This window comes from Anopheles moucheti, chromosome 2, assembly GCF_943734755.1.
Source record: "Anopheles moucheti chromosome 2, idAnoMoucSN_F20_07, whole genome shotgun sequence".
NCBI lineage: Eukaryota > Metazoa > Arthropoda > Insecta > Diptera > Culicidae > Anopheles > Anopheles moucheti.
The window spans coordinates 93,993,326-94,008,415 of NC_069140.1; the positions used below are offsets into that span (position 1 = coordinate 93,993,326).

Sequence of the window (15,090 nt, forward strand, 5' to 3'; positions counted from 1 at the left end):
ATACTTTTAGCGAGAACGCAAGTGCGAGATGAGCAATGGAGCCGACACACTAGTGAGAGGGATGAAGAGCGAGACACACACACACACACGCACACTGAAAGAGAGCGAGAGAGCGAGCGTGCGAATTGTGTCAAAGTGTGAGTCAGCAGTTCATTCAGAATTCATGTTTCTACCCCCAATGGAAGACACAACTTTTGATTCAAAAACGGTGTTGCAATGAAGTTTTCTTTATTTTGTCGATTGATCGATCAAAAAGCTTCCCATTAATATTTCTTTCTTTCTCTTTGCTTCATTTCCCTTTCCGAGTGCGCACTGTGTTTATTGTTTTGTAACTCACCGGATGTCATCAAGTCGTTATCAAACACACTGAAAGCGACTGCTACTCAGCATCCAGAAGACATAAAACATTTTTGAAACAGCATTTGATGGAGAGAAACGTCTCACAGAGAGTGAGAGAGAGAGAGAGAGAGAGAGTTTCACGCGAAAGTCTCTTGATCGTTGGGGGATGAATATGTCTTCTTGCATCGTTGCTTTTATATACTTTTATTCGAACTGCTCGTTCTACAAACACACTCTGCGCATACCTCCTATGCTGGGGGTTGCGAATTGTTGCTTTTAGTTTAGTATTTTGCCTGCTGACACGCGCGTCGTACGGTTCCCCGTGAGTGCAGCTTGGACAGATTTTAGTTCCAGGCTAAGAGAAACTCGGCAAAACAAAAGGTGTGAGGAAGGTGGAACAAGAAACGCATGTTTACAATACGCAGTTGGCCCATATTTTTAGCGGTTGCCGTTGCTGCCTTTTTGCACAGTGTTTCGGATCAAGAATTCGACTTTACCCGTAAACCGGAGGATTTCAAGATTGAAGTCGAACGCAGTGCTTACTTTGATCTTATGAAGACAGCAGATAGAAGAAAAAGTGTTGGGAGTGGAGATGCACAACAAAAAAAAAGCTAGTCAAAAACGACAAACGGTGCACGTCCATCATTAGCGTCAAGTGTTCCGTTCGGGCGGCATTCACGGGTTGAAACATTACAGAATTCTACAACACAGAATCCCTCGCCCCCCCTCCCTCAGGCATCCACCGTGTGTGCGTGTTTGTATGTGTGTGTGTGCGTGTGTGTGGATGGATTGCGAAGGACGCAAACGACACAATCGCGGTACCCCGGAGTGTGTGCGTGAGTTGGGTTTTATTGTGTCGCTCGGTTTTTTTTTTTCAATTAAAACTTCGCCAATCAACAGCACACTGACGATACAGAGGCGAATGATGGAACCCGTATGGTGGCGGCGGTAGAGATAGTCAGGCAAAGAGCGTTGTAGGTCATCGTGTTTCTCGCGGTCGTCGGCATTGAAAGGCAAGTTGAAGGTTGGCGGTTGTAGCGAAGGTTCGCCAAGGTTGGTGACTTCATGCATCAGCCCCCCACGAAAAAGGGGAATCGGCAGAAGGATGAACATTGGTTACTTCTCTGCTCTGCTGTGTGGGCCCTGGGGTAGAAGAAACGTGGCACATCGGTGCAATAATGCTGCCTGTAAGGCTCAGTATTTGCATGCAGATCCACTCTTCCAACCAAGTTCCAAGCCGCCTTATACAGATACATTTCTGCCTTCAAATTTTGCCTATGCAGTTTAGAAGGATTAAACTGTCTCTAATTATTTTAAAGATTTCCTTAGTGTGTGAGGTTGCGATCTCTAATTTGACTGTGTGCCATCAAGCGCCCTCGGGAAATTCATGATGAAGTTTGAGACACTCAACCATTTTGACTTCGTACTGATCACTGTAGATTAGTATTTCGGCTCTGGACAATCCAAAGTTCACATTTCTCCTTCTATTTGTCGTATAAATAATATTAGCTTAGGAAGCTAATACTTAATGGGTTTTAAACTGATTATATTTTGTGATGGAGTCAGCTTTGTTCATTTCCGTGGTTTTCCGGTCCGAATGAGATTACATCTGCGGCATCCAGTGTGGAAGACCGAAAGTTAAGAAGATTCTCTCCTCAGACAATCCAAGGAGCCATTTCTTATGGAAGGATACATTCCATAACAACGATCTTCCTTCCCTTCCCACAGATCCCAAGTTGCACAGATTACGGATGTTCTGGAGTATCTCTTGAAGTTGGTTATAACTTCAAGATTGGAACAATCATTGTACTAGTGAAGTTGCTAGTGCCCAAAAAAACCGGAAAAACTGTGGACATTTGTCAAACCTGTTGCGACGACCCTAGTTGTGAATTAACAGAAAAGTGTCTCTCATTCAAGAAATCATCATCATTTTCTATGCAAGCCATGCATACAGAATAAATAGGATATTTGAATATAATCTATGGGAACTTAGTCGTTAACGAAAGAATCATTAATTATAATCACTACGTTTGTAATCTCTTAATCGCAAGCTAATTCAGATTCCGCTATTTCTAGTCTTGCAACTTCCCAGTTCTAGGAAACCTCTTGCTCCTATCTGACTTTAAAATACATCGAATTATTTTTAATTAAGGTCGAAATTGTCGGATTTTGGCGTTTCTATTGATAATTCTCTAAATGGGGGTGAATGTTATCTCTTCATTCTAAAATAAATCGCTGTTAATTAAAGTGTCAGTCATCGAACTTTGGTGTGCTTTTGTAGAGTTTTTAATGATAATTCATGCAATTAAAGCGACCTAAAATCAATTTCTATCCTACCCTATACGCTTGTTGCGTGCAGTGTGTGTAGCGAATGTCCCTAAATAATCTTCTCTTTCATTCTCTTTGCCCAGTAGTTTCAGTGGCCCTTCTGTGGGCGTATTTGTGTGCAAAAGTGTTCGATTCGTGTGTTTATGATTTTAAAATAAAGTAAAAGTGCGTATTTGAATCCACTGTGTTCGGCTGCGTGATCAAATGTGATCAAAGTGCGTGAGTGTGTGTGTATTGATGCAGGTGTGCGTGTGTGTGTGTGATTGAAGAGAAGAAAGTATGTTGGCAAAGTGTAAATCATATGCAAATCTGTCGCGAAAGAAATAGAAGCAACAGAAATTACTAAAGTCTATCTATTACTTACTCGCCATCTTCGAAGTGGAACATACCGGGAAGTTTGAGGGGTGAAAAAGTGAAAAAAGGGGTGAAGACGAAAAGAAATAGCAAAGAAAGAAAAGAAACAAACAGAAAGCGAAAGGGTGATAGAGAACACCACACCGTCGTCTCGAGCGCTTTTTGCTGGCAGTGCAACAGTGTGTAACGGCTGCTGTCAAACGCCAAAAACACACATACACACACCCAAGATGGCGGATCTGGAGGCAGTGCTGGCAGACGTCAGCTATCTGATGGCGATGGAAAAATCCAAGTGTATGCCGGCGGCCCGGGCAAGCAAGAAAATCGTTCTGCCCGATCCAAGGTAAGTGTGGCTGTGTTTATTTCTGCTAAATAGCTGCGCATTCACAAAAAAGAAACGCCATCCCGCGGTGTGTGCCGGGAGCGCCGCTCCTTCCGGTGGCTGTTTGTGGCGTTTTGCGAAGTTTGGTCCTGTGTGTGAGCGCTCGGGGTTTGTTGTCTTGATCATCCTCCTCCATGCTCATTTAGTTTCGAACGTTTAATTTATGCCACGGCTATGGGTAGCAACATCACAATCCCGGGTTCCTCCCGGGCCTATCGCACACTCGTACAGTGTTTGTTTACGTTCCGCTGAACCGGGGGTGGGTGAGGGGTGGTATTTAAGGCCAGCGGGTTTTTCCGACCACCTGCCTGGTGCGCTCCCCTCGGTTTTTCCCACCTGTAAACGAGCGCTTCGAAATGTTTGCGTTTTCATGCCCACTTTAACATTTGGGAGAACTTGCGAGAGCAGAAAGAGAGATAGAGAGAGATAGGAAGAGTGTGAGAGAAAGGGACACGCAAAAAGCCCTCTCCCCCGCCTCACGAATTCTACGTAAGCATTATAAACAACACACCGACACAATACATTCGCCTTTTCCCGGGAATGAAAGCGTAACTTTCCTTAGGGCTGTTTCTCGTCCACGCACGGATTCTGGACGGTGGAGATATATTAGTGGGTTGGGCGAAAAAAAAAGAAAGTTTTGGAAAACGATATAGTGGCGAATTTTGTATTTAGACGCTTTTTTGCCCTGTTTTTTTTCTTCTTCCTGCTACTGCCGCCCCTCACATTAATCCTTTTTTCTTGCGATTTCTTGCCGACCTCGCAGGTGGCCCCAAGTGTGTAAACTGTCCGTAAGGTATTGTGGGAAGGGATTCGAAGAATAGAACAGATTTATGAAACATTTTTGGTTGGATTTAGGATTATGTTTTGCTTTCTTCTTCTTTTTGCGTGAATTTGCGATACATTTTTGTTTTGGCCTTCGAGGAGTTGTTGCGTGTTTGCTTTAAAGTAAAGTTAAAGCTGCTGAATCATTATACAATTGTTATAATTATTAAATAACAAAAAAAAATCGATAGGATCATATATAAAGCAACAAATACAAAACATATTAAGACAATTCGATACAGTTATTAGCATAAATGTAAGTCCATTTGTTGTTTTAGAATTTGAAAAAAGGTTAAAAAGGCTTGCTGTGAAGTCATTTAGAATATTTCTAAGAAGCCTAAGCTAAAACCCCCTTAGAAAATTTCCGACTTTACTTCCAATATCATTCATGATTCTTTAAGAAGGAAAGTCTCCCTAAGATGTCTGGAATGTTGCACCATACATGGTGTTGTGTTTAATGAATCCTGTTAGAAGAATAATTTATATGACTCTTCAGTAAAGAGTCATTCAAATAAAAGATTAGTTTTTTTCAAGATTCAGGAATTGACTCTCAAAAGATCTATGAGTCTCCAGAGCATTGGCGAATCATGGAAGCCCTTAGAAGCCTTCAGTGGAATGATAGTCGTGCCCGTTTTTGGATATTCATGAGCGAAGAAGGGGTGATACATGACAGGCAATCATATCTGAGTTGATTCCTGAATCTTTGCTGATTCATGAATCTTTACAATAGCGATTCAGATGCATTCATTCAGTTCCAAAATTCCTTCAGATTCATCTGAATCTGAATCATCAAATTTGAATCATCTGAGCAAAATCATTCATCTGAATCTGAGAATTCTTTCAGTTCCAAAATTCCTTCAGATTCACCTGAATCTGAATCAGTTAAGCCCAACACTAATTAGTGAGTATGTTTCCCTAAGCAGAAAGTTTCCCTACGATGGCAATCCTTTCACTTTGCAGCTTGAGTGGAGTGAATTTGTCTTCAAAGTTTGTAGATTCCAAGAAGTTTTTTTTATCCCAACTCCATAATGCTTATTGTGACATAATTTCTCCATTTGTGCATTCATTTGGATTGTTTGCGTCCATTGCACAACCCGACAGAATGGCATTCCCGGTGGTAATCCGGTTACGCGTCATAATTGCTACCCTACTTTAAGCCCCCGGTAATGGCATTATTTCTCTCTCGCGATGTTTCAATTTCGCACTCTCGCACACACAAAAATGATGCCAAATATGTCAATTGAATCGGTCCTGATCGGTACCATTATTTAATCAATTAAAATCGATTATCGCACCGAAATGGAACAAATCGATGTTGACCTGCGGCCCCCCCCCCCCCACACAAATGCATTCCCAGCATTGCATGTTGCGTTGGAAAATTGAACACAAACATCGTCCCAGATGCGTGCATGCAATCTGCATCGGTTGGGGGAGGAATTTTTCGGAGAGGCCAAACGGACAAAGGAAGCCGATGGTGGGTGAGCAATTTTTCCTTTTCTCCATTTTTCCATTTACTACAAACAACGTTTAATTAAATCGAACACAAACGACTGATATGTGTACGCGCGTGGGTGTGTGTGTGTCGTGGACTAGTAAATTAAAAATGGCTCTGAACGCCGTTTGGCCGCTCGGTGCGAAAATGTGTGTATCCATTTGTATTATTTTCCTCATCTGTTCATTATTTCCATCACCTTCTGTTGAGAATTTTCCGTTTTGGAAATGTTTGGCATGAACAAAAATATGCCCGAGTGGTGGGAAATTATTGTGTTCAGGCGGCATGATTTAATTGAAAATCACTCAATTGAACGTACGGCGGCGGTTGGTGTGGTTATGCTAAGAGTTAATAATTATTTAATGCAATTTTCAATACTTGATTCTCGTTATTGTATAATAATGGAATGATTCAAGAGATACCAGACTATGAAAGTTAACTCCAATCTGAACTCTAAAGAATAATCTCCCCAGGATTAGCAGGTTGTCTTGGTGCTGCACGTGGAATTACCCAAAGTAGTCCCAAAATTGTATTTTTTAAGGAAAATCCCCATTTTTTCAAGGGTTTCAGCGCGCTTTGGTCCTCTTAATAGAGCTCGTAATGATTGTTTCCTATTTCCATCCACCGGAAGTACGGAACAAAAAGCGATCGATCGATCGCACATGGCTGTGGATGCGTGTGCTACCATTTTCAATTAATTAATTAATTAATTAGCTTTGCCCCGCTACGCCACCGATAGTTTGGTGGGAAAAAATATGTGTCAACCTTTTCCTGGAGGCAATTTTCAGACAGTCGCTTCGAACTTAGAATGGAAACTGCAGCTCTAAACTAGCCTCATTCTGTTGGATGAGGCGGGTGCGTGGCGGCTTTTGGGCTTTGCTACTGATAAAGCTGATGGAGCGTCTAAATGCGCTTGATAATTCATACTTATGCTTCACATCCATGCAATTCGCCCCCTTCCCATCCATTAGCATTAGGTCCGATGGGTCTCTCGATGCGCGTGCGTCATTGAAACGGGCGGAGAATGGAAACACCGACATCAACAGAGAAAAAAACAAACGCACAAATAACATGTGGTAATAATTCCCGCACACGCTGTACGATGATGATGCTGTCGATGATGATAGTGTGCATTTCGCGAGCGCCATACAATGCGTAGGCGTTTCGGGTGCGGTTCCGTTGCAGGTGCAAGGTGCAGGTGCAATTGTGGGCCAGCATTCATTTGCAGGGAATCGTTGTTGACCTCGTTTTGGGGGATAATCTCCGTGAATGGGTCGCTGAATGTTCATGTTGCCGTGCTATTATTGATTCACGAATTATCCATCTCCGGATCGTGCGACCGCCAGTTTGATCGGGTGGAGTACACAGTGTGTGTGAATTTGGATAGCCAATTGATTGACCGGTTGTCTGGATAATTAACACGTAATGGACGTTTGTCGTAACGCTCCGAACTAATGCCGATCGGTTGCGGGTACTGAGAAGCATTAAAGCTAAAAGTCAGACCAAATGAGCTGCCAACTCCCGAATTAAATTAATGGTGGAACATAATGATAGGATTGCTTCCGTTCCGAAAATTGTATCTCCACTAGAACCTCTTTCTGGCTTATCGTTTTGTTAAAAAAACCATTACCAAAGCCTCTATTACGCCCAGCGAAGAAGATTTTCATTTTTAAGTGCATACCGTTGGTCAGCAGCAAACAAAACCTTACCTCGTAATGCCATCCCATTACTTTAGTCATCTCGTAATAGTGCTCGGAGGTAAAATAAATCATACCCACCGCAATCTCGCACTTCTAGCCCCCACCGCTGGAGGCTCTCCAGCAGGGCTGGTCGGATTTACAGTGTCCAGTTACGTTCTGTTGCTTCCGCACTCAACGGAAACGCACGGAGGGTGGCACAAAACGGCACAAACGAGCAACGGGGCGGGCGTGTACGTGCCCATGTGCAAATGTCACCGAAAGGGTACGATAAATCATCCGTACTCGGTGGGTCACGCTCTCACGGCCAGCTAAAATTGGGATGCCGGGTAGATCGTTGCTGCTGCCGGTTGGTTGGGATGATGTTTCAAGATGGTGCTTTGGATGATAAATTTACGTTACGAAGATTTGTCAATTTTGTTGGTCGCTTGGTAGTAACACATTTTTTTGCAATTATCGTAAGTATCAGGTGCGTAAATAGTTGTTTAATTTATTGTTTTTTGTGCCATCCGGTGGGAGAGACATCCAGAGAAATTGACACATAACATTACATTTGCTATATGTCTATTTCTAAATACTTTTTAGTGAGCTCAGCAATGTCAGGTCCTTTGCTTGCATTATAGACGTTTCTGAGCTACTAGTGGCCTCTAACGAATCCTTAATATCAGCTTCAAAAATGATGTAATTGTCACTTTACTGTGACAACTCATCTGCTCACAATACACAACCTGGAGCAGGTCCCACCAAATCGCTCAATCTATAGCAATTGGTGTTTCTGTTGATGTTGAACTTTGGCACCTTTTTTTTTGGTTTGTATTATTAGAAAGGGGTTGAAAATACGGCATTGCCGTCATAATGGAATTTAAATAAAAAAATTAGAAAGGGTCACCCTTTCTTCCCAAGCCCCAATCCTACAGTTCATGTAGGTATTCACATTCAAACTGTATGGAGTTAAACATCTTGCGCCTTCAATGTACGTGGTAATTAAGTTCTTTGCTTTTTAAGCAATTTCCATGATTTATAGACGATCGTGAGCTGGTGTTTCGCATTACTGCTCACTTTAATTGCGAATATCTCTTTTGATACGGGTTATCGAACAATTTGATGTTTTTTTTTGATGAATTGTTTGTCTTCGTAATCATCAAAATCATCACTTTACTAGTAGTTGACTTTCATTTACTAGAGCACTGAATTGCGATACGATTCTAGTAACAGTCTGTCTAGGAAAAATATTTCTATCGATTTTCGCATCTTTTCTAGTAATTTTTGAATCTAATTGAGAATTACCCTTTCTTCTTTATGTAATTTAAACTTTTTTAATAACGGAACAAATTGTACTTGATATTCTTAAAATCAAACAGAACCATACAAGTGATAGTCTGTGCGAAGACGGCAGCATTAATAACCACTGGTACACTACTACCGCCATTACATTAATTGCTCCACCAGCAAAACAACCCAACGTGGGCGGGCGGCGGGAACTAAGTAAGTGGAAGTGGCAAAAACAACAAACAATTTTTCTTTAAACCCGCCTGCTCGAACCACGGCCTCATGCGGGATGTTCCGCCTCGTAGGGCGGAAAATCATTGGCAGAAAGTAGCTTGCAAAAACTAACATATTAAAGGACGCTCTCCCGGTGGTCACCCGCCGCCACAACGTTCGTGGAACGGTGTTGTACACGTTCGAGTCTATCTGTCGGTGTCGTGTCGATGTTGGGTGGCGTCTGGAAGTGAAATCCATGTCACAAACAGCAATATTTTCCTCCTGTGTTGACTTTTACACAGCAGTACAGCAGCGCTATATAGGGAAGCGAGCTTTCCTGCTCGGACGGACACGAGTGGCTACCAGTGGCATTTAGAAATGAAAGTGGGGTGAGTGTGTATTCGATGCCACTCGGTTATGGGCCGCAGGAATCTTCGCTGGTGTCTTAGTTTGGGGACGTATGTTAAGTAAAGCGGTGGTAAAAGAAAATTATGTCCACAGACACTAAGAAACCGAGCACGAACGGTTAGCAGACGGTCGGGATGATATTATTATGGGGTTTGTTTCTCGTGTAAGATGCTCCTAGATCGTCAGCTCCTGGCGGAATCTTCACGTGAGCCTCCTGTGAAGGATCTTCTATGTGAGAAAGTTTTTGTGTGTTGGGCTTTCTAATAGAGCACTTGCACTTGATGTGTCTGTTAAGCTATTTATCATCAGATTTTATCAATACATGCGCCTTAATTAACCTCCTTCCTACACCGAGCAAAATGCACGTGAGTTTTGATGATAACTTTTAGGGTGATTTTTTTTAAAGTTAGCTACAATACACTATAATCACTTCTAGATAACGCTACTGTCGATTTTTCGCATTATTGCAATTGTCTTTTAAGAACTTCGCGTGGTTGAGCGCATAATTTGAGTAACTTCCAGTAAGCCGTAAAAATGGCAGACGAGTCTTAAAGGCAAAACGTGACGTTTTGCTGAAACTATATCATAAAATAAAGATGAGCTAGCACTTTTTCTCGCTCGAGTGGTTCGTTTGACGACCGCTGCGATGCGATGGAAGAATGTTCACGTGGCAGCTATTGACATTCATACCGCAGCATGAAGCGATATGAGACGATGATGGTTGAAATAGATGTTATTTAACGTTTCTTTTGCTTTATGCGCTCAAACGTCCACACCCCCGAAAGTGCTCCTTTGCGAATGTTACCGTCTCGGGATGATACCGTTTTCGCCTATTTGCAAAGGAAGCAACCAAGTCGGTGGAACGGTTTCGATTGTGTTCTGTTCTGTTCGGACCTCCGAGTACCGAGAATCGCAATGAATTAAATATTGAAAAGAAGGACAGGATGAGGGTTTATAGGTATAATTGCTTCATCGTTTAGTGATTCATTAATTGATTCATGTAACATTTGGCGTATTATTTATGTGCGCTTGTGATGAGCATGAGCGGGTACGCATCGCTTCATTAAACGATATGCTTTTATGTTGTGTGTTGTATATTATTGCATAAAGTAACATAGAAATAGCATTATGATGACGATGACTTTAAGAGGTTCGAAAATAGAAACATTAAAAAAATTATGTAAAACAACACAATAAATGAGATATTTGTTAACTCCTCCTGTGGACGGTATTGTGTTAACTCTTTAGACAATATCTTTTTTATCTGACGTTATATTGCCTAGCCTTTGTTACCAGACATCGTTAAGACTTTGGAAAGATTTATAAAAAATTGAAATTTAAACTTTTCAGTATTTTTTACCAAACTGTTCTTCCAAACTTTTCTTGAAAAGTGATGTTTTTGTCAGAATTTCAACCTTTTCTGTGGTTCTTGATAAGATTCATTTTAATTTTATGTAGTTTTTAATCTTGCCCATGCTAAACTTGTTTTACAAGTACAGTGAATACCCAATAGTTAAGCGGGTCTCGACTTACGCGAATTTGGATATACGCGTTTTTTTTTATAAATTTGACATTTTCCGGAGTTTTGTATGCGAAATTCAATTTTCAATATGCAAACTTTTTAAATACGTTACATTTAATTGTAATAAATATTAATTTTCCTAACTTTTTATTGTAATTATTGAAATAAATGTATAATTATCAATTTTGAATTATCGTTTTGTAAAGTGGAAATAAGTATTCGATACCTAAATTATCCGCGTATCTCGGGTATCGACTGTAATCAAATAAATAAACATGTTTATCGTTTAGTATAACGAACTGCTTAGTTTTGAAATACAAAAAATGCCTTTAAAAATGACCTTTAAAGAGCAGCAACCATCTCGTCTGGTTGCAATTAATGCAACTTAATGCTCACCTTGCCGTAGTGTGTTTTTTTTTGTTCTGTACGGAGCCTGCGCTAGTACCTATTTAATAAAACAAACAACCACAAGATAAAACAAGATTTCCAGCTACAATAAAACTCACTGCCGATCGCCTGCAGAAAGATAGCATACACACGCTGATCGGACGCGCTCGGAACACATATGCTTGCGGTCTCGGTTTCTTCAGTCTTTGGCCACAAAGCTGGAGATAAGCGGCTCACACGCGGCCGAGCCGAGCCGGTGATAGTTGTACCGACACGGACCAACCAACCGACCAACCAACCAAAGCGGCACAGTCGCTCTTTGATGTGAGCAAAAATGAACTAAGAATAAACAACAGCACAAAAGTACGCGCGCGTAACACACTGTGCATACGCGGCCCCTCTAGCCGAGAGTGAATGCGCACACGCGCAATTCACACTGCGCGCGGTAGCCGATTAACCTTATCCTCCGTGCGTTACGTTTTGGCCATGGTATGTTTTGCTGCTAAAATTCAATTTTCGACTTTAGGTTTCGCATGTAAACAAGGGAGAGCAAATCACCCAGCCGGCCCCATGCCAGGCCGCCTGGTCCGCTCCAGCCCCAAAGGCAATACAAAAAAAGGTAACGAACCGTCATCGCTTGATCGCCCGGTTGATGTCATTAATGGTTTCCAACGCGCTCGCCCTTCTCTCCCATCCCCCATGGGGCCGTGTCAGTGTTGTCAATGCAAGCGAAGTTCGATGTTTTGCAACCGATGTTTGCAAAATTGAAACTGCCGGCGCTTTTGCGACACATTTGCGAGGCAGGCAAACACGTCCGTTGCTCTGCTCCCTTTAGTACTACACCCTTTTTTGATGCATGGCCCTTTTCGAACACCGGAACGCGTGGGGGGGGGGGGGGGGGGGGAGGGGGAGGGTCAATGAGGGTGTGCACGGAGCACGGTAGTGGAGCCACGTTGCGTCACGTTTGCACCATCCCGGCGCGGTCGAGACTGACCGTCGCCATATTTCGCGACCCGCTGTTGTGATGGTTGTGTGTGCTTCAAGGTGATCGAGCGTTCGGGGCCCCCGATCGTGCCAAACGTCCCCAAGTTGTAGCTTTGGGCGCTAAAATGCTACCGCTGGTTGGCGCTCGTAAGGTGAACCACATTTTGCTCCGTCCTCCGGCTTTGGTGCTGGTGCGTGGCGATCATCCAGTCACCAGTAGCAGTCATCATCATTTTCGCAATGCATATCTTTTTTTCTGCGATTTCTGATTGTGACAAATGGGCGAGAGCGATTGGAAAATGTTGCTAATGTTTCGACATTAAATACATACTTTGTTCAATATTATTATCTGTTCAGCAGTTATATTTTGTAACAAATTGTTTAGTGTTGGGTTTATTTTCCTCTTTTTCTAGTTAATAATAGGCTATTAATTCTAAATTGATCGTTTCTGAAGAATTTAGACAAATGGTCCATGTACCTATTTTAGCAATTTGTTATACGAGCTCTCTGTCATCTAATATTAAATCCACCTATGCATAACCTATAATTGCCACCTTGTTGTGCACAGAGAGAAAAAAAACGATAACGTTATCAGTCGATTGGTAACATCCATTGCAAAAGCCGTGGAGCAGCTGCGTTTTAACATTTGCTCGTATTGCTCACTGCTCCCTTCATTTGGCACCTCATGCTCGTTCCGAATATTACCGTTCTGACATTTAGAATAACCTCCCATTTTCTGGAGAAGAGCCAGAACATGAGAGTAGAATCCTGATTTTTGATGAAAAGTACCTCATCGCTCAGAAAACCCGCGACAGTTTGCCGACTTTATTGAGAAGTCTTGAACTTGCCAAGAATTCACAAGGAGTGAAGGGCGGGTGGGACGGTCTTTGGGGTGTATTGGTAGCGGCGCCGATCTTCACACGACACGACCAGTCCAAAATCACATCCGGACCAATCCCTCGTAATTTGGGTAAATAAAGCCAAAGAAAGCCAGAAATGGCAGGCCCAGACCTCTTGAGGTTGTTGTGCCGATTAAGAAGAAGACGGGCAAATGAAATATAAACGTTCTACCGATAACTTCCAACCCTCTCAATATCACTGTGATGTCACTGATAGAACTTTCTTGAGCAAAAATTCCACTCCAGGATATATTTGTCATGGATTTCGGCTATTATCACTTTTTCGCACGTAAAATAAGTTAATTTTCCAGTAAGTTTCTGGTTCAGTTACAATGACTCATAATACATTACGCGTACCTGGTCCCACCAATTATGGTGTCTGGAATCATCTTTTCTAATTCGTTCCCCTTTTCTTATATAGACTTCTTTACCTAATCAGATGTACACTTTGTTTTAGTACTGTGTTGTTTGACTAAGATAAGTAAATTTTTGACTAGGATAAGTAACATAGATAATGCCAAGCGGCATACATAGTTAAGAGCAATTAATTTAACTTGATCTTATTTGATACTATTGATTTGCAAATTATTTTGTTTGATTTCATTGGCTTTATTCCTTCATAGTGACCCTGCACTCAAACTTGCTGCAGAATTAGTCGTATTAAAATAAATTATTTGTATAAAGAAAAAACGTGCTGGAGAACTCCATTTATTTGAACAATGTTTAAAGTGGCACTAGCGGCACATGCTTACCATTTCGGTGGGCAGATGCAAAGGTCCACAAAAATTGTATACAAACAAAGTAGAAATACATCTTATCGCTAACCAGATTGTTTGCACTGCTGTATTTGCGCAAACAGGCAAAATTGTGAATTTTTCTACAATGAATAATTATTATGTCAATTCGGCCACACCACCACCCCGATGTGGACGATGCTTGGTGACGAAGCTGTTCTGGTCTCGCTGACCAAGTGATCAAATAAAAAGGGAAAGCGGGAGTGCACGGGGTTTAGAACGGTTTAGAAAATATTCGATAAATGCTTTGACGTAAATGATCGTATCAATATTTACGTGATCAGTTGTCGATGATATGTACAGTGCGGGGAGTTCGGACAGCGTCGGTCGTACGCGAAACCGATTTGTTCAAAACCAATAGGCAAACGGGAACGCATTTGTCGTTGGGAAGGAGCTGCTTTGTTTTGTTATTAAGATTGTTTTGTTGCGTCAGTAAGTAGCTACGAACATTAGGGAAAGCATCTGAATAGTAAGTAGAATTGAGGCTCAAAGATAACAAAAGAAAAAAAACATCATTACAGTTTGCTGTAACCAATGATAAGCATTTGACGTTTGGCATCAGTTTGAGGATAATCGATATCTGGCGTGATTTTATGGGTATGATAAGAGAATACTCTTTCCTAGCAGAGCTCTTTAAGTTAAACAAACAGCGCTTTGACGCTTGATTGGGCAATTTTGATCCGCTGCACCACATTATTGGATTAATTCGTTTGTCAAAATATTAAAAAAAATGTAAATATAAATAAAAGAGCAGCAATTAATCCACATGCACGCAATAAAATTAAGTCTCACTCCTTTTTTCTTTGATCACTTTTAACGATCCACCCGAATGGGCTCATCTGGTAAAGCATCCACATTCAGCTGTGTATTGAAGATGCTGATTTTATTTGCTACTCTTTATGTAATAGCCCCCGATAGCAAACGGTGTGTGGGTGTGTGTCCCTCTCAAGCAGGGTATTGTTTTTTTTGTGGCAATATTCCTGCACTGCGCATATAAACATAAAAATGTATTATGCCCATGCATAAATGATTGTAAAACCTGGCGCCACCCACAAGCACTATGGCTTTACAATTTTTATATGCAATACAAACCGTTATGGAGCATAACGGAGGGAAAAGAGGTATACATTCGGGGTGTATCTACCTTAACACTTCTTAAAGTTGAAGAGTTAGAAAAATCTATGGTTAAATGTTGGAAAA

The 15,090-nt window shown here is 41.6% G+C and overlaps 1 protein-coding gene across 9 annotated transcripts in view; it reads left to right on the top strand.

Moving 5' to 3' along the window:
- The window catches only part of LOC128298808 (G protein-coupled receptor kinase 1), a 99,513-nt gene that overhangs the window by 1,398 nt on the left and 83,025 nt on the right, over positions 1–15,090 (top strand). For 5 of the 9 annotated variants that reach the window (XM_053034594.1, XM_053034597.1, XM_053034599.1 and 2 more), the window contains one exon: positions 2,751–3,364. In XM_053034594.1, coding sequence (XP_052890554.1) covers positions 3,252–3,364 — 113 coding nt within the window. In that variant the 5' untranslated portion in view covers positions 2,751–3,251. Of the gene's footprint in view, positions 1–641; positions 721–2,750; positions 3,365–15,090 lie in introns of those variants that run through there. The other 4 variants (XM_053034598.1, XM_053034602.1, XM_053034603.1 and 1 more) reach the window with 2 other exon arrangements.